The 25,492-nt window shown below is 33.1% G+C and overlaps 1 protein-coding gene across 1 annotated transcript in view; it reads left to right on the top strand.

Moving 5' to 3' along the window:
* Positions 1 to 17,169, top strand: part of Ciao1 (cytosolic iron-sulfur assembly component 1) — a 39,169-nt gene extending 22,000 nt beyond the window's left edge. The window contains exons 3-6 of the mRNA XM_076461131.1: positions 13,470 to 13,558; positions 14,936 to 15,137; positions 16,221 to 16,308; positions 16,788 to 17,169. Coding sequence (XP_076317246.1) covers positions 13,470 to 13,558; positions 14,936 to 15,137; positions 16,221 to 16,308; positions 16,788 to 17,019 — 611 coding nt within the window. The 3' untranslated portion in view covers positions 17,020 to 17,169. The remainder of the gene's footprint in view (positions 1 to 13,469; positions 13,559 to 14,935; positions 15,138 to 16,220; positions 16,309 to 16,787) is intronic.
* Positions 17,170 to 25,492: the final 8,323 nt, after the last annotated feature.

Raw genomic sequence — 25,492 nt, 5'->3', positions numbered from 1 at the left:
GAAGAAAAAGAATTACCAATATTTACAAATAAAACTGATATTCTTAAAAATAATAACAAAAATCAGCTTCTACAAATAACACCAATTCAAAAAGCACTTTTAATAGCATTCTTTTTTTTTTGTCATAAAAAATTAACCATAACGTTAAGCAGTCTACCAGAAACTAATAAAATTCCTTTATCTCATAACTACAGTCTGAAAACCATTTAAAAACACTTTATATTCTAATATTCATAAGCCTTCTCAAACTAACAAATCTGTTGAAAATAACAGCAACCTTATAAAACATACAAATAATAATGAAGACTTCCAACACATCTCTAACATTTTTAATCTTTCAGATATAACTTTTTCTGAAGCAGAACTCAGTCTCCTTATGAAAGGTATTAACTTCTGCCCAAATAACAGTTATACTAATGAGCTAAAACTTTTTTGACCTTCATGAATTATCTAAAAAATTAAGACTTTACAAATTTTTTTCACAGCACACCCCACCTAACTGAAAAATCAGCATACACTGAACTTTAAAGAAAAGTCTATGGACACCTCCACCAAACAGAGAACGAAATTTAGAAAGCTATATTAAAGTTATAGAAAATAACATAATACAGACCTTAAAATCTTCCAAGCAGTGTCCTAATAATATTAACCAAACAGTGCTTCAAATAATCTTAATTCTAACAACAGTCAGCAGTTGTTATTGGAGCTGTTGTTATTCTTAACAATGATGACTAAATCATGGAAGCTAACAGGCAGCTAAAGGACATTAATTTATATAAAAAACTCTTACATGATCCTACATCTCAGTTTATTAAGACCATAACTTATAAACTAAAATAACTCCAAAACAGTAAAATTAACAAAGAAACCTTTCAGTATTTGATACCTAGACAAGCTTTTTTCCTGATAGCTTTTGCCCAAAATACACAAACCAAACAATCCTGGCCAACTCAGTTTTTAATATAAACATGGTTAATGAAATGCAGTCTGCATTTGTTGCCCAACACATAAAATGTATTCCCTCTTCCCTGCCTTCTTACATAAATGATACTACCCACTTTCTTAACATTGTAGAAGATATTAATACTGAGGGATTTTGCACAATGGATGTTTCTTTCCTTTACACCATCATTCCACATGATGAAGGACTAGAAAGTCTTAAGTGTGCATTAAACCTTTCTAACCCATCAGAACCTCAAACAATAACCAATCTTGCCAGCCTAGTTTTAACTCTGAACAACTTTGCATTTAATAATGAGCATTATATTCAGGTTAACAGTACTGCAATTGGTACCAAAATGGCTCCCAATTATGCCAACATTTTTATGGATCATATTGAAAATTAGGTTTTTCAACTCAGCCCTTTAAAACTTTATACATTGAAACATTACATAGCCAACATATTTTTCATTTGGACAGCCAGTCTTAAATCATTTACAGAATTTATCACGTACGCAAACTCCTTTCACAAAACAATCAAGTTTATTTGCAATTACTCACTTATGCAGATTAACTTTCTTCACATCACAGTTTCTTAAAAAAAACTATTTTACACACTGACTTGTACAAAAAAACCTACAGTCAGACCTCAATATCTTCATTATTAAAGCTGTCACTTCTCTCACACTAAACAACACATTACTGGCAGTCAAGCTCTTAGAATAAATAAAATATGCTCAGATGAAACAGACTACAGTGTAGTGCAATGAAATCTTTAAAATTAACAAATGGAAATATGTAATACCTTTTAATTATTTCTAGAATAGTTTTCAATCTTATTTTTATTTTTTCACTTATCAATTATATTTAATTTTACCCTTCCAGTTCTTTGTCTTTTATTGTTTATGCCAATAACAACAACTGGTGCCTGTGGGAGCTTATATTTATTATCTGCAGACTCCAGTTAAAGAAGTGTTTCCCTAAAAGAGGTGGTGCTTGCACGAACTGTCTGTTTATCTGATGAGCTTTTACAATCCAGGCGTCAACAAATTAATTTTATAAAAATCATTAGTCCTTTCAATTATGCATTTTAAACCACAAATAAAGGTGTTAATTAGAATATAAAAGCAAAATATAATTGATACTTGAAAGCATTGGTATTGGATGAAACTACCTAATTACAAAATTGAGAAAAAAACAAGACACGCATTTCACATGCATCATTTATTCAAGACCATAATATGATGCCTCTACTGGTAAAACCGTGGTTGTGAGTAAATATTGTATTTGTGAAATATACAACTGTCTTGTCTTTACAGATTTCTCTTTCAACAGTGGACTTTGAACTCATTTTACCCTGTTTGGAAATGATTGTATGAACTCATTTCCAATTACATTAATGATCTTCAAGAGTGAACTGTGGTCTTTTTATTGTTTATAAGTATGTCATTCAACTTAAAACTGTTGCATAGCAACACAGCTTTAATTTTGTAAGTAGTGAGACCAATCTTAAACTAAAGAAATGTTTACAGTGGTTTCTTTCAGGAGAAATTATTTACACATGACTAAGAAAGCAGTGAACAACATATGTATGGTATATCTTAGCCATCTAAAGGAATCATCTACAGTGCACACACACACACACACACACACACACACACACAGTTCCTTCTGTATAAGCTCTTAAAGTTTAAAAACTATGACCATGAGCAGATCATATGACAGCAGAAACTGCAATTTTTAATTGTTGGTTTAGATGTTTCTTTAGAAATAAAACTTTAATATGATACCTTGAACTATAACATATGCTATAATAATGTCATTGGAATGCAATGATAATGAAACTTTGAATGTAATGCAGTACCAATGCACTAAGGAATTTAAAAGTGGCACTGAGTCTTGTAGGGTTAAGTAAAGTTAGGTCTTTATGAAATTGTTTGTCTGACTGAATAATTTTTTTCAAATTGAACAAAATTCATCAATCTAACACACAATGCTTTCAAGAAAGCATGGCTTAAATGTAATGCATGAAAATGACAAATAATGAAAGCTCAAGCAAAGGCATGAAAAGTACTGCAGATGTTTCTTGAGTTGAGACAAGTATATATAAATACCAGTACTGTTTCCTTCTCTTTATTTCAGACTTTGGTTATCATGCCATATTCTCTCTACTCTTCTAGGCTTTTAAACATTCTCCCTATAGAGCTGCAACACAAAATCTACCGTGTCTTTAACCTGGATTTTAACTGTTTTATAGACCAGTCATCAACAGGCACTTTGAATGGCTGATGACAAATAGAGGAGTGCTGCATGAAAAATTATCATCATATTGGGCCAAGATGGTACTGCTAAGCCATGAATCATATATATAGACACACACACACACCTCTTTTTTTAATATATATATTTCACTTTTTTTTTTCAGGATCTTTTCCATTGAATCAAGAACTGAATCTGTAAACAGTGATGCCATTCATTCCAAACTAGAGCAAAGCACACTTGAGTCAAGAGATGAAGGATGAGGAAATGAAACAAACTTCCACTGGATTTCTGATATAATCAGTAGTGAGACAAAGTTCAGTGAAGTTTGCTTTATTCTTGAGTGTTTTTGATGTGCAGCACATACATTTTAATAGTAGCCAATGATGCAAAAAAGGCTTTGAGCAATGGTACATTGAAGATAGTGTCCTGATGAGCATTTGCCAAGACTGGGATGCTTTGGATTTAATAGAGCCTCAGCACAATAGCAGTTGACCTTATACAACAAAAATCAGGGAAAATTTTTCTTGTTACTTATTCTGTGAGGTGGAATTCAAGATGCAGTGTGTTCATTTGTATAGAAAGCATAATAACAATAAAGTGTGTGATTAACTAAGCACTGCTCATTTTAAATTTTTGGGATATAAACTTCATCAAAGAATACATAATTGTCATGCAACTTTTAGCATGCATGCTGGATTTACTTCATAGTGAAACTAAGGTCTATATATAACTACTTACTTTTAACACTAACCATATGTTTGACAAAACTGAAAGATCTTTGTGGTAAATCAGACTTGCAATCCACTTGTTAATGCTTTGATTTAAGGAAATTAAAAGTGCTTTGAGCTGCCTTTATCAATGAGGATCACATTTTTGCAGCTGCTATCCACCCATGGTCTGAAAGAATTTGTCTTAGCTTGATTAAAAAACTTTCAAAGAAGATAGAAGGTGGGAATGATGAAAGTTCAGCAAATACTGATTTAAATGTTTTCATCATTCTATAGCATTGAGGAGGATGACAAAGACTTTGTGTGCTTTAAATAACAAGCAAAAAGTGTAATTTGTCCCAAAGTAGCAATGATCAAACAACTGTTTCTGAGCACAGAATCATCTGCTTCAAAAGATATATAATCATGTTTCTTCCCTTAACCAGCTTTAAAATCTCTTTATTTACTATAATATGCCCATTTTGTTTAATACAGCTGTGCATGCAGCTCATTTTTTCAAAATTTTAAAACCAAATGAGCTGGATTGATAAATAACAATTTTGAGAAGCTAATTCTACTGAAATCAAATAACAAATTGAAACTAATAAAATTGAACAAATAATGAGACAAAATATCTTCTTATGTTAGAGACTTATTACTTTATATTGGTTAATTTATTATTAGTACTGTTTTCATATTCATTTATTATTTGACATTGAATGTATATAGTTGTTAGCTACTTTCCTGTCATCCTTCACAAATTAACATTTAATACAGTTTACATAGTTTTGCAAACTTTTGCAGATTATCAGTAAACATTGCAAGGCTTTAGTACACAAAATATCAGATTTTCTTATTAAGTTTTAAGACTTTTTAAGTAAGATTTCCTTATGCACTTTTTCTTTTCGAATGTTGACTAACCAACCTGCAGAGTAATTTTGATTTTTAGGTTAAGAAATACTTTTATACATTAGAAAATTTAGCATATGAAATCTTTATAACTTACAAATAATTATCAAATGCCATTTCTTTTGTTTAGAAAAATTGTACTTCATCTGTTATTTTCACTATTGTTTCTCTATAACTTTGCTTGATTTGACCAATCTCATGACCACCATAAAAATTAGGAAATAGACACAAGTAATGCTTTTTTCATTTTAGAATGACTGCTTATTATAACAAGAAACCATAAATGTTTAATTTAAGTAGCCTAAATCACAAAATTTTACATGTGTGTGTGTGTATATATATAATTGATCATTCTGTCATATCTGACTAACTTTACAGAAGTTGCAATGATGCAGTGCACGTGCATTCATGATATTATATTCACTGGTGTAAAACTGACCTTCATAAAATGGCTTGTCTTGTCTTGTCTTGGCTTTGTTTTAGTGGACCAGTATTTTGTAAAATACCATCACATTTTGGCTATAATACATTAAACATGTATACATATTATCACTGTTTACAAATAAGTTCTTAAATTCTGTTACTTTTCTTGAAACATAGAACAGTAAATAAAGAAGTATAGAAAACAATATTGTTAACTTAACTGACTTTGTACTTGCTGTTTGCAGTAATTTGCTAATAAGTCTTGTCAAATTTCACACATGGAGGATTTAAAACAAAGTATTTTTTAGGTTTCATGTATGCATTTTTAAATAACAGAAAGTTGTAAATAATGATCTCAATATCACAGAAATCCACTAAAATCTACCACGCATTATAATAATTAAGCTGTTTTGGTCTAGAAAATATGATATTTTGAATATAATTTCCATACCCCTTCTAAGATAAGACACAAAAATAATCTTGGGAACTTCTTAACTCTATGTGGAAGAAATTCTGAAGTTTTGATTGGTTCTAAAGCCATGAGATAACAAAGTAGGTGTATGAAAGGAAGTGTTTCCAAAAATGGAAACATTTGTTTCACTAATTATAGTGATATTTCAGCAAATAGAAAAAAGGTTTTCATTCTGTATTCTAGTTTGTCTGTATCAATAATTTGAGTTTTAAATTCTTAAGAAACTATAATTTGTATTTAGACATCATAACAACATGCCACATGGATTATGAAAACTGATATTTAGTTTATTTAGTTGTTTTTTAAAAATTTACTTTCAAATTAAGAAACTAACATATAATACTAAAATATAAATTGTAATCTAGAACTTGATACCAAACTTATTAACATATATTCATAAAATAATAGTTAAACAAAATTTTTGAATGTAAGTCTAAAAATGTGATGAATTGCTCTTTGACCTATGACTGTAAGAAGAGTTGTAACAAGAGGGTTACATAGTATGTGCTTATCACTACCTTTATAAAACTTGCTACTGTATCCCAAAAATTAGTGTTAATGTGAGAAAAGTGAATTTTCTTTTTTTATTTAGATCCCATTCGTTTTTAAAGTCTTAACTATGGATTATGTCTCTTACAATAAAAGGTCTCAGATGTTTTTAAAGCAGAAAGCTTTCTGTGAAGCTTCAGCTTTTTTTTCTTTATTATTACAAACTATTCTAGTGAAGCACAGGAGGACTTTTACTCTCCCTGATTTTGGGTGATAGTATTTCTGTTTCATTATTTTCAGGCTGGACCCAAGACTCATGGCCTCCTGGTTCTATACATTCTGCCTTGAGTATTTTCTTTCTGCTCTTCTTTGTCTTTTTCTTGCTCACTTGTTAGGGCAGTTTGGTATTATCTTATGCAGTCACCATCATCTTCCATCTCCAAGATCAATTTTAAGTCAGTATTGCTTAGTAGTCTTTCCTTGGCATTCCTAATGATTCAGATATGTTTTTTTTAAATAAGGAAATTTTTTACACTCATTATTGTAAACTTTGTGTTAATATTCAAAGTGTTATATTTCTTTCCTTTATTTTGTTGATTTTGCAAAATAATAATACAAATTTTCATATTAATTTGATTTTTTTTAATCCAATTATGGGGACATATATTCCTGAATCTTTAGTATTGTTTCTTTAGTAGGTCTTTTCCAAAGTGGACATACCAGACTTATTCTTCATGAAATAATTCATACAAATCTTATTGTATACAGTTTTGTTATATCCATGTTTCTGAATTCTTCCAAGATTCAGACTTTCCTTTGTTGGAGCTGTCATATCATTTTTCCCTGTCAACTGAAGTTGTCCAGATGGTGAGAAGTATTACCACCACTGTGTATAATATTGTTCGTTCATCTCAGACCCAGCACTCTTGGCCTTCTACTGAGTCTGCCTTGTATTTGAAAGACTTTAATCGGCTATTTCTGCAACCTCCTCTATGTTTCTGGTTCTTTTATCACATACTAGGGTCAAGTAACACCAAATTTATTCTATGCTGTTCTGATAATTCAAGTATATGAGCTTTTGTTTTACTTCAGCTATATTCTTCTAATTCTTATGTGAGTTTTTTGCATGCACCTCTACTTATAATATGTTGAATTACTGCAGATTCTTTAAACCTGTGCTTTGTGTTGACTCTCAGTTACAACATCATCCCTGACCATAAAGATGGGAATAAGATGAGAAGTGATAAGAAGAGATATAATAGAGGTGAACACACCATCATCCTGTGCACTGCACATCAGTGTTGGATGCTCATTTTTCACCATAATATTATTGCACACTTTCATCTTCATATGTGGCCCTTGTCTGGCCCCTTCTAAAATGAACAAACTTTTATATTGTGGAGTAACAGGTTTTGTTGTGTTTTTTTTCTTGCTTTTGTCAGTGGCCCACCTATGCATTTTATCAGTAGGTGGATGATTTATCAATGCTCATCCATTTGCCAGTCTTTTCCTCCAGGTCTTTCAACTCTTCCTCATCTCACTTCCTTTCTACCCAGGCCTGACATAGCTTAGTGGTTAAGATGCTCAGCTTGCAGTTTGGTTCAAATCCATCTAACACCAATCATGCTCAACTTTTCAACCATATAAGCATTATAGTGTGGTATTAAATCCATTTATTCATTAGTAAAAGAGTAGCCCAACTGTTGGCAGTAAATGGTGTTGACTAACTACCTTCCTTATAGTCTATTACTGCAAAATTAGGGAGAGCTAATGGCAGACAGCCTTCAAGTAGCTTTTTGTGAAATTCCAAACAAAACCAAAAGTAAAAATTAAATTTCTATCCTGGCTTTAGAAGAGTCTTTATGTTTCTTTGATCATTTGATGCAGTATAACTTTCATCATTCTCTTTTTTACTCTGGTTCTTACAATTCTGTTCTAATGTTTTCTAATCAGTACTACAGTTTTTCTTCTTCACTGAAGCTTATGATGAGTCTTTAAGATTTGTACATGCCCTGCATTTGAATCTTTGGTCACTTGTTTCCTGTGCCATCTTTCTCTCATGATGTATTTTTTCTTTTTCTTTCTTGCAAGAGGTATCACTTTTGTTTCGCTTTTGATGCCTGCATTCTTCACCACAAGGACAGATTGATTTCATTTCATAGCTGCTATCTCCTCCCCAATATTTGGGCTGCTTGGATAGGTGATTGGATATTTTCTGCAGTCACTTTCCCTTTAATTTTTCTGTTTATGATCATTCTAAATCTGATCAACTCTTTTGTCCTGTTATAGTTGGTTGTTTCTATTTCACTTACATTGATCCCTTTCAAGGCAATTTACTTTTTTTCTATGGGATTCCTCCTCTTCTTGTGACTTATCCCCTTCCACTTTGACCACTTGTTTAAATAACTTGTCTAGCTTGTTTATTCATCCACATCATAGAACATAAATTTTGTCATCCCACAGCTATCAGCATTATTTTGGTGAAATCTTGTAAGCAGGGATGTGGATGAACCTGACTATTTGTATATCATTGCATTTTCATCTTTCTCATAAAATTTTGAATTATTGCAGATTCTTTGTCTCTACTTTATGTTGACTCTCAGTTTCAACATTTTATATACAGACATACATGTAAAATCATAGGAGCAAGTGATGAAATCAAGCTCTGCAATAGTTAGGAAATAACAGAAAGTACATAGCTCAGCTGCCTCTGCTTAATGCATGTTGCTCTCTTGACTACATTCTGGTTTTCCTTTTATGTTGATTTTTTTTTCTCCCTAGCCCTTTCCATTCTTCTAGCCTACCTGACTGTCTTTAATGTTGTTCATTATGCCTTCACTTTACTTCCATTTGCACTTTTGACTTCCTGTTCCTTAAACCATCTGCCCCTTAAACTATATTTCCTTCTCTGTGCCAATGATTATTGGCATTCTGATGTGTACACCTTTCATTCTTTTTGCATTCTGTTTCATCACTTTTATGTTATTTTTTGCCTGGATATGTTTTTCTCCATAAAACATCTGCAGTGCATATGTTCACCTCTATATCTCTTCTTATCATTCTCATCTTTATTCCCATTCATTCCCTCTATCCTATTAATGCACTCCTTTGTTAGTTAGCCCACATTTCTTCTTTTCATGGTTCCCAATTCCATCTCTTTCTACCATAGAATTCTTCAATTACTTACAATCTTTCTCCTGTTACTCTCACTGAATGGGTCCATCATCTTACCCATTTACCACATTCTTTGTTGTTTGGAAAAGTATGTTGGTGTTTACAGGTTCTTTCCATCAGGATACTTCACACTGTGACCAATTCCACGCATTAGAGAGTAGGACAGTGTAATACATATTACCTCTCTAGATGGCTTTCTCCTATGTTACCACTACCTAGAAATTAGCTTCTGAGTGGTCTTATCTTGAATTGGTTCAAGACCAGCCAACACAAGTTATCTTTTAGTTGCAAAGCAATTGTTACTTTTTCTTTCTGCCTCATCAGGTTCAATGAGAATTTATAGGGTCCATCATCCTGTCACAGCCCAGAAGCCAAAATTCCTGGTGCTGTATGGAGTTGGCTGGGAGTTGACCCATCACATATGGTATGATTCACCATAGCCATACCATACAACTAGCACTTCTGAAAGCCTGATGCAGATGTTGGACTGAGCTTGAATCACTTGTGACACTTTCTTCTTTTCTGGACTAAGAGCGTACTCTTTACAGTCAAGATGCAATCTCCCACAAGTGTGCCCCACACTGTTCTAAGGTATAGGGTGTCACACTTCATAAGTTCTCTTTGGATGCTTCCTAAAGGGGACTTATGTTGATAAAATTTTGCACTGTTCTTTCCACCATTTCAACATGGGATTTTAGCTAGATCTAGTAGAATGTTAGTATCATATTTGAAGTTAACATTTCCCAACTCTAAAAATATATTTCCAATAGATAGTTACCTCCCATCATTCTCTCTTCAGATGCACCTTATTTTCTTATGTGATCTTTAAGTAATGATAGAGGGAACCACATGCACTAAGAAGTGGTGTTGAACTTCAATTGGTGGAGGGTTACCACATGCTCATTTGCATGCAACGAGAGAGCAGTATTAGGTGGGAGCTTCAAACCTAGTGGTAAGCAAAAATGTTTACATACGGAGAGCAGCATTGGGAAATTTAGATGTGAAAGGAGATGAATATCTGTGTAAAATACATTTTCAGTGTTTGAAAATGTTAAGTTCTCTATGAAACAGATTAAATTGGTGACACTTAATATTTACCAATTTTATTTAACTTATTATAAAATCAGAATTAAGGTAAAAATGTTTTTAACATTATTGTTCATTTAACACCACTAGTAAAAACACAACCCTATGGACAGAAGTAACAGTCATACAGGTGACTTTCTGTGCTAGTAATCACTAATCATTGTATTCATACCTCATTGTTTAAAAAAAAAGGTTTTGTTATTTTTCTGGGAAGTACTGCACAGAAAAAGTGTTTGTATTAGACTCTAGTAATACACAATTCATTCCATCAATATGATTTAATGTACAGAGTTCAAAATTTTCATACATTTTACTGATATAAACTGCAGTGTTTTTATATAGTAAAAAGTACTATCCTTTATTGAAAAAACAATAGTTTTCTAAAACTGGTTCTTTAGTATTACATTTAAGAACTATGCCAATAAAGATATAATCAAATCCTCCTCTACAGTCCTAGTGAAAGTCATGCTTTTGTTATGAAGAGAGTACTTTTATTTAAAATTGTGTTCTGTTATAAAGAAATGGATTTTGCACATACATTAGTTATTTTTTAAATTAAATTTTCTGCTCGTGACATACTACATTTAACACCCCAATGTGGCTTATTTCCTTGGTTTGCTGAAAAAACTTAACAGAAACTCTATGTATTGCATGTGTTTGGACAGCTCTCTCCATCATTTTGAAATTGTTATATTTTTTATGTGTGGTACATACTCAAAAAAGTTTACTCCAAAATGCTGACATCATCAAATTGACACTTATGAAAACCTGGCCCATAAGCTGAATTTAAACTAATGAGTATAAGTTCATGTGAACAAGTTAATTCTTAGAACATGGAAAAAGCAATAAATCAATGTTTGATTTGTATTTGTCTAATAAAACAATGTATTTAACCTATTTTATGACTTACCAGTAAGTTAAGTTATATATAAACTTAAGTTGCCATTACATATACTAAGCATAATTTGATGTTGTACAATTTAAATCAATAAACTTTGACCATCTTACTTTTACTTATCAATTGTATTAAATTTAGTTAATCCAAATTAGTACAAAAGATAATACTACTTTAAATAATTAAAAAATGTATAAGAACTTTTCCTTCTCTGTAATGGAATATGTTAAGTGATTACTTGTTATACTTATTAATCAGTTATATTCATTTAATTAACTATTTTATAATGAGACTAATCTTTCTATTTTCAGATGTTTGTCTTTTTACTGACTTTTTCAAACAATTCTTTACTTAATATGATAGAAATCTTCAGGTACCTCAATTTAAGATTAAGTTACTGTTTTGTAAACTAAAACTGTTTTACGTGAAAGTATATCATTCACACAATGTGATGTAAAACCTGTAAAAAATTTGAAAAGTATTGTTAATGAACTGGATCTGTCTAGGAAATTTTGAACAATGTTTTGAATAGCTCAAAACATCATTATTTGAAACTTCTTAGACATGTAGTCCATTAACAGTACCTTTCAAGTATACTTGTTTCTGAGTAAACTTTTTCTCAAGCAAGAGCTGTAACAAGCTGTAAATACAAAAAATAATGTCCCAGTGAATTTCTACCCACAGATTTTAACAAGACCACTCTATAAAAATTAAAGAAATTGATTTTTCATTAAAAATAATTGTCTTTACTTGTCATGTAATAAAACCAATAACATTCTTGTTACAGTGAGTGATAAATAATTCAGTGCAAATAAATTCACTTTGATCCCAGAGAACAAAGAACAACATTTATTAATTGACAAGAAAACTTTTAATGATAACAAAAACACCTTGTTAATGAGATAGGTTAGAGGAGAATGGCCAATCTTGTTCAAGCTGTCAGGAGGGCCACAAATACTCAAATAACTACTCTTTACAGTTTACAGAGAATGGTGCAAAAAACAAAAATTCTAGTGAGCAGCAGTTCTGTGGATGAAAACACCTTGTTAATGAGAGAGGTCAGAGGAGAATGACCAGACTCATTCAAGCTGACAGGAGGGCTACAAATACTCAAATAATCACTCTTAACAACAGTGATGTGCAGAAGAGCATCTCTGAATGCACAATGTCGAAACTTGAAGTGGATGGGCTACAGCACCAGAAGACCACCCCAATTTTCACTCCTATCAGGTAAAAATAGGAAGAAAAAGCTACAGTGGGCATGGAATCACCAGAACTGGAGGACTAAAGATTGAAAAAATGTCACCTGGTCTAACAAATCTGGATTTCTACTGGGACATGCAGATGGTAGGGTCAGAATTTGGCATTGTGTCAATGGTACAGGCTGGTGATGGTAGTGTAATAGTGTGGGGAATGTTTTCTTGGCACACATTAGGCCTCTTAATACCAAATAAGTATCGTTTGAATGCTACAGCATACCTGAGCATTGTTGCTGACCATTTGCATCCCTTTATGGTCACAGTCTATCTGTTTTCCAATGGCTACTTCCAGCAGGATATTGCACCATGGCACAAAGCACGCATCATCTTAAGCTGGTTTCATGAATATGACAATGATCTCACTGTACTCCAATAGCCTGCACAGTCCCCATACTTCAATTCAATAGAGCACTTTTGGGATGAGGTGGAAGGGGAGGTTTGCAGCATTATTGTGTGACCAACAAATCTGCAGGAAGTGCATGATGCTATTGAGTCAGCATGGACCAAAATCCCTAAGGACTGTTTCCAGCACCTTGTTGAAAACATGCCACAAAGATTTCAGATTGTTCTGGAGGCAAAAGTGGGTCCTATCCAATACAAGATAGGTGTACCAAATAAAGTGGCTACTGAGTGTAAAATTATGTTACAGAAATATACCATGCAGATACTATTGTTTATTTAGTTCTAATTTTCTGTCTTTTTTTTTTTGCACACTGTCAAACTGGCTGGATTTCTATTTCACTTTTTTGTTGTTAAACTTTTTACTTACTGAGATATATTTGAGTAAAACAACATATAATAAGTCCCCATGTAACACTAAATTACTTTATTTTTTACTTTCTTACAACTGTCAGTTTCTGATGATGATGAGTATGAATGTGTCAGTGTTCTCAACTCCCACTCACAAGATGTGAAAAAAGTTTTGTGGCATCCACAAAAAGAGGTAGGTTTATAGTAAAAAGCAGCTAAGGTTTAGCAATTTAAAAATTGTTTATCATGTATATGTTCACAAGGACCAGCAAAAAATAGTTTATATGACATGAGGCAATGATTTTCAAAAGTAGTCTTGCTTCACAAGCTGGTAATACTTTTATATACTGTTTAAAGCTGTGGGATGTCATTTGTGAAACAAATGCTGAATTGAAACAAAATATGGCCATTCTTGTGAACTTTTTTCCTGAGCAGGCTTCAATTTGGTATGATAGTAAAACAATAACGTTTTACACTGTACCACTTATAAGTTTATCTCACTATGACAATTTAACATTTACAAATAATAAAAAAAATTGCAAAAATTGAGTATGATGTAGGGATGGCAATACCAAAAACACAGAAAAAAAGGTAGTGGTGAATACACAAAAACATACAAAATTTCCTACATAAGTAACCAGTAAGTACTGAGTCAGTCTTATAAACTTTTGGTTATTAGTCACTATAAGATTTTTTAGCACTATTCAGTTTAAATGTTTGTATTCAAATCTGAATTCAGCAACTGAGAGAAATTTAACATTTAGTTGTAGGTAAAAGCTATTCTTGGATAGGTTTGACTACTTGTGTAATGATTTTTGTATGGTTTGTGTATTTATCCCTGTCTTGTTTCTTTATTTTTTGACACTAACATTCCTACATCACACTTAATTTATGCAAAACAAATATTTATTACTTGTATCTTTCATTTAGTTTTTTTTAAACAATTTCATTGAAGGAGGTTGATAGGTGATTTTTATTTTATTTCTATAATTCAATGGTAATATATACACATTTTTTGGCTAGTTTGGGAAAAGAAACAAGAAATATGAACACTTTGGGTCTTTAGCTAGTTCTCTGTTCTCCACTTTAGTAACACTTTTCAATGATACTGTGAGCTGCACAAGCTATGAAACACTTAATGATGGCAAATAGGTACTCAAATAAGGCTATAACTCAACTTTAGCAGTTACTTGTAAGCATCATAGAGTCATAGGTTGAATGCAACAGTCATTATTTTCTTAGCCCATCCCTACATATTAAACACTGCCATACTTAGTGGTTGTTATTATTCACTGTTAAACAGTTAATCCCTAATTACTTAGTGATAAATGGAATTTATTTTTTTTTGTTTTTTAAAACAATATTCAGTGTGCTAACTTGGTTAATATGTGTTTTATAGTGCAAAATGTTTTGGGTAGATTTTTTTTATGCAGAAAGTTTAATATTTAATGAATACATGATTCAAAAATTGTGGCACAAGTTAGTTGTCCTGGGCTTTCACTAACAAAATGTGGTTTGTGCACATACATTTATTCCTCATTGCTTTTCTTATTATTCTTTTCTTTTTCAGATATTAGCATCAGCAGGTTATGATAACACTATCAAATTGTTTAAAGAAGATGGTGATGACTGGTGCTGCTTTGCTTCATTAGAATCACATGAATCAACTGTTTGGTCCATTGCTTTTGACCATTTTGGAAAAAGACTGGCTTCTTGTAGTGATGACAAAACTATTAAAATTTGGAAAGAATACTTACCTGGAAATAGTGAGGGTAATGTGATGATGATTACAGTTAAAATTATCTAATTCTTGATTACAATTGGTACTTGATGAAACTTGATAATTATAGAATGGAACAAAAAAGTAAAGACAATTATACATTTCAAAGAAACTTCAGTATATGTCTGATGATGGCTTTACTAGCAAAACCATGGACATGAATAAATTAAGATTTTATGAAGAATACAGTTGTCTATTTTTTTTCTTCAATCGTGCAATCTTTGTATGCTAATTTTAGCAATAACTATTTTTATACAGTTTGTTGTTTCTGACATGCCTTTGCTGGTTACTAAATGCTACTTAGTAGACTGACTCTGCAGTTTTATATGCATCTGTTCAATATTTTATGCACAGTTATTTTAGAAAACAGCTTCTACCTTTTTCCAGAAGAAATGCACTTAATTAACAGTAAAAAGGTAACTTTTATTAGTAAATTTAATAATTTTTTTCTTTAGAGAATTTCTTGGTTATAGAATTTTAACCCTATGTATTGTTTCAGAAGTTTCATCTTTGAAGAGCCATGAACATTTTTTTTCTCACTCCAAATGTATTTTGGTGGAGTGCAGTTTGAACTGCATTTTAAAGGCAAAATTAAATATGTAATTTCCTTGAAGTTTAAAAAATTAGACAATTTGTAAGTTGCAAACTCTTATTATTAGATGAAATAATTTGAGGTATATAATTTACTAACATTCTATTTTAAAGTTATCTGCCCTAAAATCTTATGAAGACTTTAAAAGTAACAAAAGAGCTGCAATTTTAAAACCTAAGAAAAAACAAACTACAGGCTTTTCCTATTCTCAAAATACATTACAAATTGTCTTAACTTATAAAAATAAAACTGTGAAATTTGGAACATTTTCATACATTCTACATGTTTTGACATATACTCCTGATGATGATACAGTTAAACAATTAAACATGTAGAATGTATAGTAGTTCATAATTTTTAGTATCGTTTTGTTTTTAAACAATAGTTTTGAAAAATGACTACCAAACTGTGTGCTCTATATATGTTAATTATTTGCATTCAGTAGTAAATTTTCTAAAAGCCTGCCACTCTTGCTTTGTATAGGTATAATTACAAATAGAGTAGATCCTGTGTGGAAGTGTGTGTGTACTTTGTCAGGTTTTCATCCTCGTACAGTTTATGACATTAACTGGTAAGTATATAAAAAACTAAGGTTGGTTTCTTAAGCTTTGCATGATAGGAAATATTTTCATTTTTGCTCCATAAATCCAATGAATAACTATTTTCAAGCATCTCAACAGACCAACAGAGAAAAGTACATGATTTTTCTTGTAATTAAAATCACTGTTTAAATATTTTAATAATAAATTCTTTAAAATTTTTATTCTACATGTGCTATAATGAAAAATATGAGATTGGTGTCATCAATTTTTTTTATCGTGTTTGCTAGTTTGAGCATGTAAAGCAAAGCTATCGATCACTTAGCAAATGTAATCTTAGATAGTGTTCATCTATATGTATCAGGTTTGTTTTTTCTTAGCTACTCCTTTTAAGTCTTATATTACTGAAACTGGATGAATAACTTATCAACAAGTTGTGAAACACTTTTTAATAATAAATTGTTGGACTATATGTAATAATAGAAAACCAACTTCTTTATTATTCAATTAGGTGCCCAATCTCAGAATTGATTGTCACAGCAGGAGGTGATGATGCCATCAGGCTGTTTCAAGAAGAAAACTCCTCAGACTCAAATGCACCACAATTTAATTTAGTAGCAACTGCTTCAAAAGCACATTCCCAGGATGTAAATTCTGTAGCTTGGAATACAAAAGGGGGTGGATTGTTAGCCTCTTGTAGTGATGATGGCACTGTAAAATTATGGAAAGTAGTTTATATATGATATCATCATTATATAAAACTGTCAGCAACTCCATAAGGGTATAAATTTTGAATTTTAGAATACTAAAAATCTATGAATTTTGTAGAACCTTTCCAGGCTGCTTCATATAAAGTTTCAAGTAAATAAATAAATATTCACTTACCAAATCTACTTCTGTGTAGTGTGAGTCAGAATGTGTAAAAAGTAACTTATCATTAAGCTGTTTTGTTTTGTGTGTTGTTGTTTTTTTTTGTTGTTGTTTTGTTTTGTTGAAAATTATAAGTTATCCTATTCTACTATCAAGTAAAAAAAATGTTACATTGAGAATTAAATGTGTCAGATCAAGAATGAAATCTACACATGAAAAATGCTGGTATTGTATCTGTGATTAATAAATATATCTCACTGTCAAATACATAAATTTTATTATTAAACAAAGATATACAAAATCAAATAAAATTGGTTTGATCCACAAGCATGAATTAGGAAGTTTTTTAACACCCTTTCTTCATGATGAAAATGTAAATTGCAATATTTATTCAGTCTAAGTTTTGAACATTGTGGAAAGTAAGTTAAATACCAATTAGTGAACCCAAATCATATATACTTTTAGGACAGAAATAGTTAAAAGTATTATTTGCGTAACTCTAGTGACCAACTAAGAGTTCTGAAAAAAAATTAAAATATTATATCTTAATTGAATAGCAGATACATAGTACCATTCTCCCCCCTTTACCTCCAGGTTAACACAGCCATTCCTAAATCTATAACCAACAAAAACTAAATTAAACTTTAACCGTTTATTATTTGAGAGAAGGGAATCATCTCATTATACTAAAACCTTCTTGTCCATTTTAATAACAAAGAGAAAGGCAAAAACTTTTCAAATATAAAGACAGTTACACATCTTGCCTACCCCCATCCCTTTAGAATGGAGTAATCTAACGTTGTGCTTCTCAAATTCTTTGACAGACATCCTGGAATTCCCTGGAATATTAAGGTTCCATGAAATGCAAGAGTTCTGCATATTGTAATTTGTAACTGTACTAGTCAAAACTGCAACAGGACTACATCACATTTCTTTATTAGTATAGTGGGTTTCATTACGACACTACATAAATCACTGCATTATTGTTTGTACTAGGTACAAACAGTTGCTAATATAGCAGTAATGTTTTTTGTAAGGAATGCTGTAAAGGATTTTTTTGACGAATTAGATACGAGAAAAGTTTTGTGAATCACTTGTCTAACAAACTTTACATAACCTGAGAACAATAAACTTATAAAATGTCATAATAAAAAATTACTTGTTATGAGTGAGGTAGTCTAACAACCCATGCATAAATACAGGAGTACAAAGGAAGAACTCTCATTGCAAGGGCTTAGTTTATTCGACTTAAAAATTGACCTTTGGAGTCTCCATACTATAACTTGTAGTACGTTTTATATATAATCAGAACAAAATATCTTAACCTAGAAAATTCTCCATGATTATAGGAAGTCAAAAAATTCACTGCTCCAAGTAATGCAATTTTAACTTTTAAAAAAAAACACACTTTTTTCATATGAAAACTTTCAAATTTCATTTGCGTAATATCTAACCATTTCATTTGTTTCAGTAAAACTGTATTTTATCTGTTATTCTCTTTATTCTAACTCAATAATCACCAAAAAGGAAAAAAAATTGAAATCTAAATTACCTTTTTTTATTTCTCGAATGAGTTTAAATTGCAACATGAAACTACATTTGTTTATCGCCAGGTGGGTAAGACACTCAACTCGTAATCTGAGGGTCGCGGGTTCGAATCTCCATAATTCCAAACATGCTCGCCCTTTCAGCCTTGGGAGCATTATAATATGACAGTCAATCCCACTATTCGTTGATGACTAGTTGCCTTTCCTCTAACCTCACACTGCAAAATTAGGGACGGCTATCACAGATAGCTCTCGTGTAGCTTTACGCGAAATTCAAAACAAACCAAACATTTGTTTATTCTAAATAACTTAAGGCTCTTAACAATATATATATATGTATGTTTATGCTTAAATTTTACTGTTCTTTCTAACAAATAATCCCATCATAAAATGTGTATATTACTTGGCGATTTAAACTGATTAACGTGCGACTCGTAATCCGAGGGTCGCTGGTTCGCATCCCAGTCGCGCCAAACATGCTCGCCCTTTCAGCCGTGGGGGCGTTATAATGTTACGGTCAATCCCACTATTCGTTGGTAAAAGAGTTGGCGGTGGATGGTGATGACTAGCTTCCTTCCCTCTAGTCTTACACTGCTAAATTAGGGACGGCTAGCACAGATAGCCCTCGAGTAGCTTTGTGCGAAATTCCAAAACACACAAACAAAATTTTCATTATATTCGCAAAAAACAAATGTTTTGGAATTTCGCACAAAGCTACTCGAGGGCTATCTGTGCTAGCCGTTCCTAATTTAGCAGTGTAAGACTAGAGGGAAGGAAGCTAGTCATCACCACCCACCCCCAACTCTTGGGCTACTCTTTTACCAACGAATAGTGGGATTGACCGTCACATTATACACCCCCACGGCTGGGAGGGCGAGCATGTTTAGCGCGACGCGGGCGCGAACCTGCGACCCTCGGATTACGAGTCGCATGTCTTACGCGCTAGGCCATGCCGGGCCCCAAAACAAACAAACAAATTATCTAATGTAACTTGAAAAGGTTTTAATTTTTTACACTATAGTTGGTTTAATAATAATAAATAGAAAATGCATATAAAAAACAAGAAATATATCATTTACGAGAGTCTTTATTTTTCTTTTACTGTCGGCTGTAAATGAAACTTTATTATATTTGTATTAATGATGCTAGTGCGTTAAATAATTCTTAAATAATAGCATAAATCATCAAATAACACATACTATAATTATCACAGTTTTTCTGAATTTCTAACTATGCGATAAGAACCATTAAAAATTCTACTGATCTCATCAATGTGTTTCCCATTGAAATAAAGTTGGAATCGGAAAGGAAATAAATAATTCTCTGTACATAAGACGATATAATATATGTCATTTGATAGATTGTAACTTTGTTTTTTATTGATTGTAAATAATGTAGTATTAAACATTAGATAAAATAACTAACTGAAAGAGAGGATTTGACAGATGAGTGTGACAAGAGAGTTCTGATTTTCTCTTTGATGGCTTTGTAACCAAATAAGTTACAAAAGTTGTTCTTTGCTTGAGCTACGACATATTATAAGCAATTTATGTTGAATTCCGTACTTCTTGAAGCGGTGATAGATAAATTAGAAGAGAGGAACAACTAGGGAGAAAATGTTCCAATCATCATATTAAGGGAAATTCTTTTCTATCAGGTTGTCGATCGTATCTTCATTGAGACAGGTATAATCTATGATGATGGAAGAAGAGTTAAGAAATGTTCGGAACTGGCCCCACTCAGTGTTAGCAAAATCGTGAATTGAGGGTATGGGTTCATTATTAATTGGCTCTGGGTTATATAATGTGAAATAAATGGGGTCATTATCACCCCCAATGTTAAGAAGAACCCGAAAATTACGAAAGTTGCGTAAACAAACATAACTCCCTTTTATACAGAGCGCGCGAACGTCAAAATGACCCCGAGCTGGCTGACTGCTAGTACCAACCTATAGCTAACCTATATCCTTCTAAAAAAGGGCACTCCTAAATTGTTTGACCACCTAAATTCACTTTTTAACTTATCACTATCCTCAGGATACATCCCAGTTTCTTGGAAGCTTGCAAATATATTAATGTTCCATAAGGAAAGAAAGCCAGCAAATAAACCTAATAGCTACCAACCAATCAGCCTGACCAGTTGTGTAGGCAAAATTCTTGAAAGAATAATTTGTAATAGACTCTCCACATTCTTGGAGATAACATCAAAATTACCAAAAGAACAAAATAGATTCAGGAAATTTAGACAAACGACAGACCACCTAATCAGATTAACCGAAACCATAATAGATAGCTTCAATAACAAAGAATGTACTGTCGCTTGCTTCCTTGATATTGAGAAAGCATTCGACACTGTATGGTACGATTGTCTAAGGTTCCGAATGAATGAAATGGAACTACCGCGAGGAATTATTCGCTGGTTATCTAACTTTTTGTAAAATAGAAAGTGTAGATTAAATGTTGAAGGAACATTTTCTGAATACTTTACTCCTGAAGCTGGTGTCCCTTAGGGAGGGGTGGTTAGCCCTATACTCTTCATCATGTATGTAAACAATATGCCACTGAGGGATCCGAATCATGGATTCTCTTCACAGTTCGCAGATGATGTGACAGTCTGGAAAAGTGCCGTAACACCCACGATAGCAGCCACTAACATACAACCGCAACTAAATAGAATTAGTGAACACTGTCAAAAATATAGAATAAAAATAAACACAGCAAAAACACAATTCGTAGTCTTTACGAAATTGACAAAACACATGAAACAACAGAGGGCCTGGCATGGCCTAGCGCGTTAAGGCGTGCACTTCGTAATCTGAGGGTCGCGGGTTCGCGCCCGAGTCGCGCCAAACATGCTCGCCCTCCCAGCCGTGGGGGCGTTATAATGTGACGGTCAATCCCACTATTCGTTGGTAAAAGAGTAGCCCAAGAGTTGGCGGTGGGTGGTGATGACTAGCTGCCTTCCCTCTGGTCTTACACTGCTAAATTAGGGACGGCTAGCACAGATAGCCCTCGAGTAGCTTTGTGCGAAATTCCAAAACAAACAAACAAAAATGAAACAACAGCCAGAATTATATACGAATGGCACACTACTCCAGATTGCCCCACAAACTACAAACAATCCAAAATACACTCCTCACAACTGCATACAGAGTTCCAAGAACTATATCATCTCAGTTCATTCACAAATACTCGAACATACCAACCATACCAGTAAACTCCTACATAGTACAATAATGTATTTTAATAAGAATTGGATGAAAAACGAATTACTATGCGAACTAGGCAGGTACCTCATACATGATAAAGCTAGTCCTAAATATCTCTCCCCAGTTAACTTGTATTTTAAATATAAAAATAAATAAAATATATATATATTAAATAATAATAAAAATAATAATAATATATATACATGTATATATGTATATGTATTAAACAATAAAAAAAATGCCACCAACAAACTTGACATTCTGCTGATAGAATAAAATAATCACTATATATGAGCCACAATACATGGACATTACCCTGAAAAGGATCAAAATAATATCCATATGCAAAAACGGCTCCTTTGGGTTGAGAAAATATTTTACACTGACTCTCCAGGGTATGAACTTTTCTTACCCAAACACCGACAGACTAGTTTTTGCTAGTACCACTTCTTACTTCCAAGTTGTGTTAGTTTATATGAAACGAATGGGAATTTATCTCCTTATATTGGCATTAGGGCTTACAAAGGATATTCATTTTAAACATCGAAATCTAAGGAAAAAGATATAACATGCATACTATTGGGTCATTTCACGAATACGGAACAAATAACAACTAAACACAGTTCAACATTACGAACAACTGCTCTGCGGCATTGAAATCACCAAATTATATTAATAGCACATGAAAATCCAGAACATATATGTGAAATACTGTTAGAGAAAGTGTTTATCTTTAACCATATAGCACAACTATTTAATTAGAGGGTAATGATAATGTAAAATTACAGGGCTAATTAGAAAACACAGCTTTGATAGGGCATGTTGTAAAACTGTGAGCAGCTAGCTAATGGGAGTGAGCAGGGGGAGTGTGGCGTGCGGCTGGCATCTTGTTCTCAATCGGCCTGAGCCGTTCGTTAGCCGTACGCAGAGCGTACACCATGGTCAGCGGCTCGGTGATCATACGCTTAAGGCGTTCGAGGCGGGAATCGCGCACTCGAACAAAGCAAACCCGCGACCTGGATATTGAATGGTCATAGTAGCACCAAATCAAAATGTCTAAATTGCAGTTAACCTTCACAGAAAGGCTGGTTTCTTCATAAATTCACATTATTCATAAACACCAAAAAGTGATTGTGATATTGTTCTTATTATCATAAGTGTGACAAGCACCTGTTACAATAGTGTAACTACTACATGACATTAAATTAGGGTGGCCTGGCATGGCCAAGCGCGTAAGGCGTGCGACTCGTAATCCGAGGGTCGCGGGTTCGCGCCCGCGTTGCGCTAAACATGCTCGCCCTCCCAGCCGTGGGGGTGTATAATGTGACGGTCAATCCCACTATTCGTTGGTAAAAGAGTAGCCCAAGAGTTGGGGGTGGGTGGTGATGACTAGATGCCTTCCCTCTAGTCTTACACTGCTAAATTAGGGACTGCTAGCACAGATAGCCCTCGAGTAGCTTTGTGCGAAATTCCAAAAAAACAAACAAAACAAACAAAATTAAATTAGGCACTTCTAAATAGCCCAATGACAATTTCAAAATTCATTCAAGAATTGTTTAGAAATATTATTTGATCAGTTAACATGTAAGGTTATTATCTAATCATAAGTATAACATTAATTGGATTGTAAGTCGCAATTTTAAGTGTATGCCACAATCATCAGTACAATTTTGGATGGCTGATACACAATGGAAAATGATCTCACAGAGGACACAACACTGGCTAAATGCTTCATAGTTTTGACCTATACACAATACACTTATACATGGATGCTATGTTTTACTTTTCAATAAAAGACAAATGAAATTAATGGGTAAATACCTATGAAACCTTTGGTTTATCAAGTAAAATCCCTGATGATCTGTTGTAACTTGAAATCAACGTGGTTGTCTAATCTTCGTCAAAGCTCAAGATGGAATGGCATTACACATGGAGCGGCAATACAGTGCATGAGTTTCAGTGCATTCAGTACATTGCTATGGGACGCATAACACATACTTCCGTCTTAATGAAGACGTTGAGTTCTACAGATCTATGTCTCTTTGATGTTAATTGTTAAGCAACAACGACGATTGAGCTTTCCATATTTTATGAATAAATGTAGGTAACTATATTGGGGGTCTGAGGGGGACTCAAACCTTCCCTTGGCGCCGCCACTGGGGGTGTTATATGTACTCCAATGATAATTTCGTTTTTTGCAAATGTTCGTTCAAAGAATGTGAAAGGGTAGATATTTTTGGCAAAAATCTCACTGATTGATTCGAATTAAGTGCAAAGCTGCACAAAGGGCTATCTGTGTTCTGCCCACCTCGAGTATCAAAAATCGGTTTCTAGCAGCGTAAGTCAGCAAACATAACGCTGTGCCATGGAGAGCCAAATATGTGGAATAATATAAGACTATTCTGAGAAAGGGCAAACGTTACCTAATACGTATTGGTTGTCGAGCGTTCATAATTACTTTTACGTTATCACGTCATCAGCGTCGGTCGCATGTCTCAAATATTCAACACTGGATTGCATAATCTGACTTTTTCCAGGCTTAAGGTAAATACCGTAACGCTGTAGGTGTTTGAAAACGGACTACAGACGTTCTACGTGCTGATCACGCACTGATATGGTGACCATAATATTGTCAAGGTAATATAAGATGCCTTCGAGACTGGAGTATCAGCTCTACCTTATTCTGGAAAATTGCTGGGGTTGTTGGCGAGACCAAAGAGTGTTCGATTATACTGATAAAGCCTCCTATGCATGTTGATAGTTTATCATGTGCGAGAATCTTCATCGAAGGCTAATTGTTGACAAACGTAGCTCACACCCAGCTTGTAGAAAATTTTCCGCAAACCAAGGCGGCAAACAAATCTTCTGGATTGGGTAGTGGATATTTATTCGCATCTAAGCGTTGGTGCAAAGGCATAATAATAACCTAATGTCCCAATGTTGTCACCACATAGACGAATAGTTCTGCCTGATTTCAACACAAAGGTTGGAGCAACCTATTCTAAATGCATCGCTTTACTTATGATCTTTAATTTCTTTAGAAGTAAAGCTCATCATTAACACATGATTTCAGTGAATAAAGTAGTGAACGAGATTTGTAAATGCATCAGACTTCATGAAGAGTTTTGTTACGTGCCCTTTAGTTGTTTTTAGACCATCTCTGAATAAATATTCATATTTGTTCATCAAAACTTCACACAAAACATCTGTAACTTGAACAGTGTGTTTCAGTTCAGTTTGATGCTGCGGGGTCGTTATAATGTTATGATCAATCCCACTATTCGTTTATAAAAGAGTAACCCAAGAGTTGGCGTTGGGTGGTGATGCCTAGTTGCTTTCCTTCTAGTCCTACACTGCTAAATTAGGGACGGCTAGCGCAGATAGCTCTAGAGTAGCTTTGCGCAAAATTCAAAACAAACCAAGCTACAGAAAGTTTGATTTTTAAATTTTGGCCATTATCAAATATTGTTTTTAGATTTTGAACTTATTTTAAAATTTATTGCAAATCTATAACTGAAAACTACAACGCTAAAATCAGGGGTTCGATTCTCCTCTGTGGACTCGACGGGTAGTGCGATGTGACTTTACTAT

This window comes from Tachypleus tridentatus, chromosome 10 (assembly GCF_004210375.1).
Source record: "Tachypleus tridentatus isolate NWPU-2018 chromosome 10, ASM421037v1, whole genome shotgun sequence".
NCBI classification, from domain to species: domain Eukaryota; kingdom Metazoa; phylum Arthropoda; class Merostomata; order Xiphosura; family Limulidae; genus Tachypleus; species Tachypleus tridentatus.
Note: the sequence above shows the minus strand (reverse complement) of the source record. Positions and strands in the feature narration are given on the sequence as shown.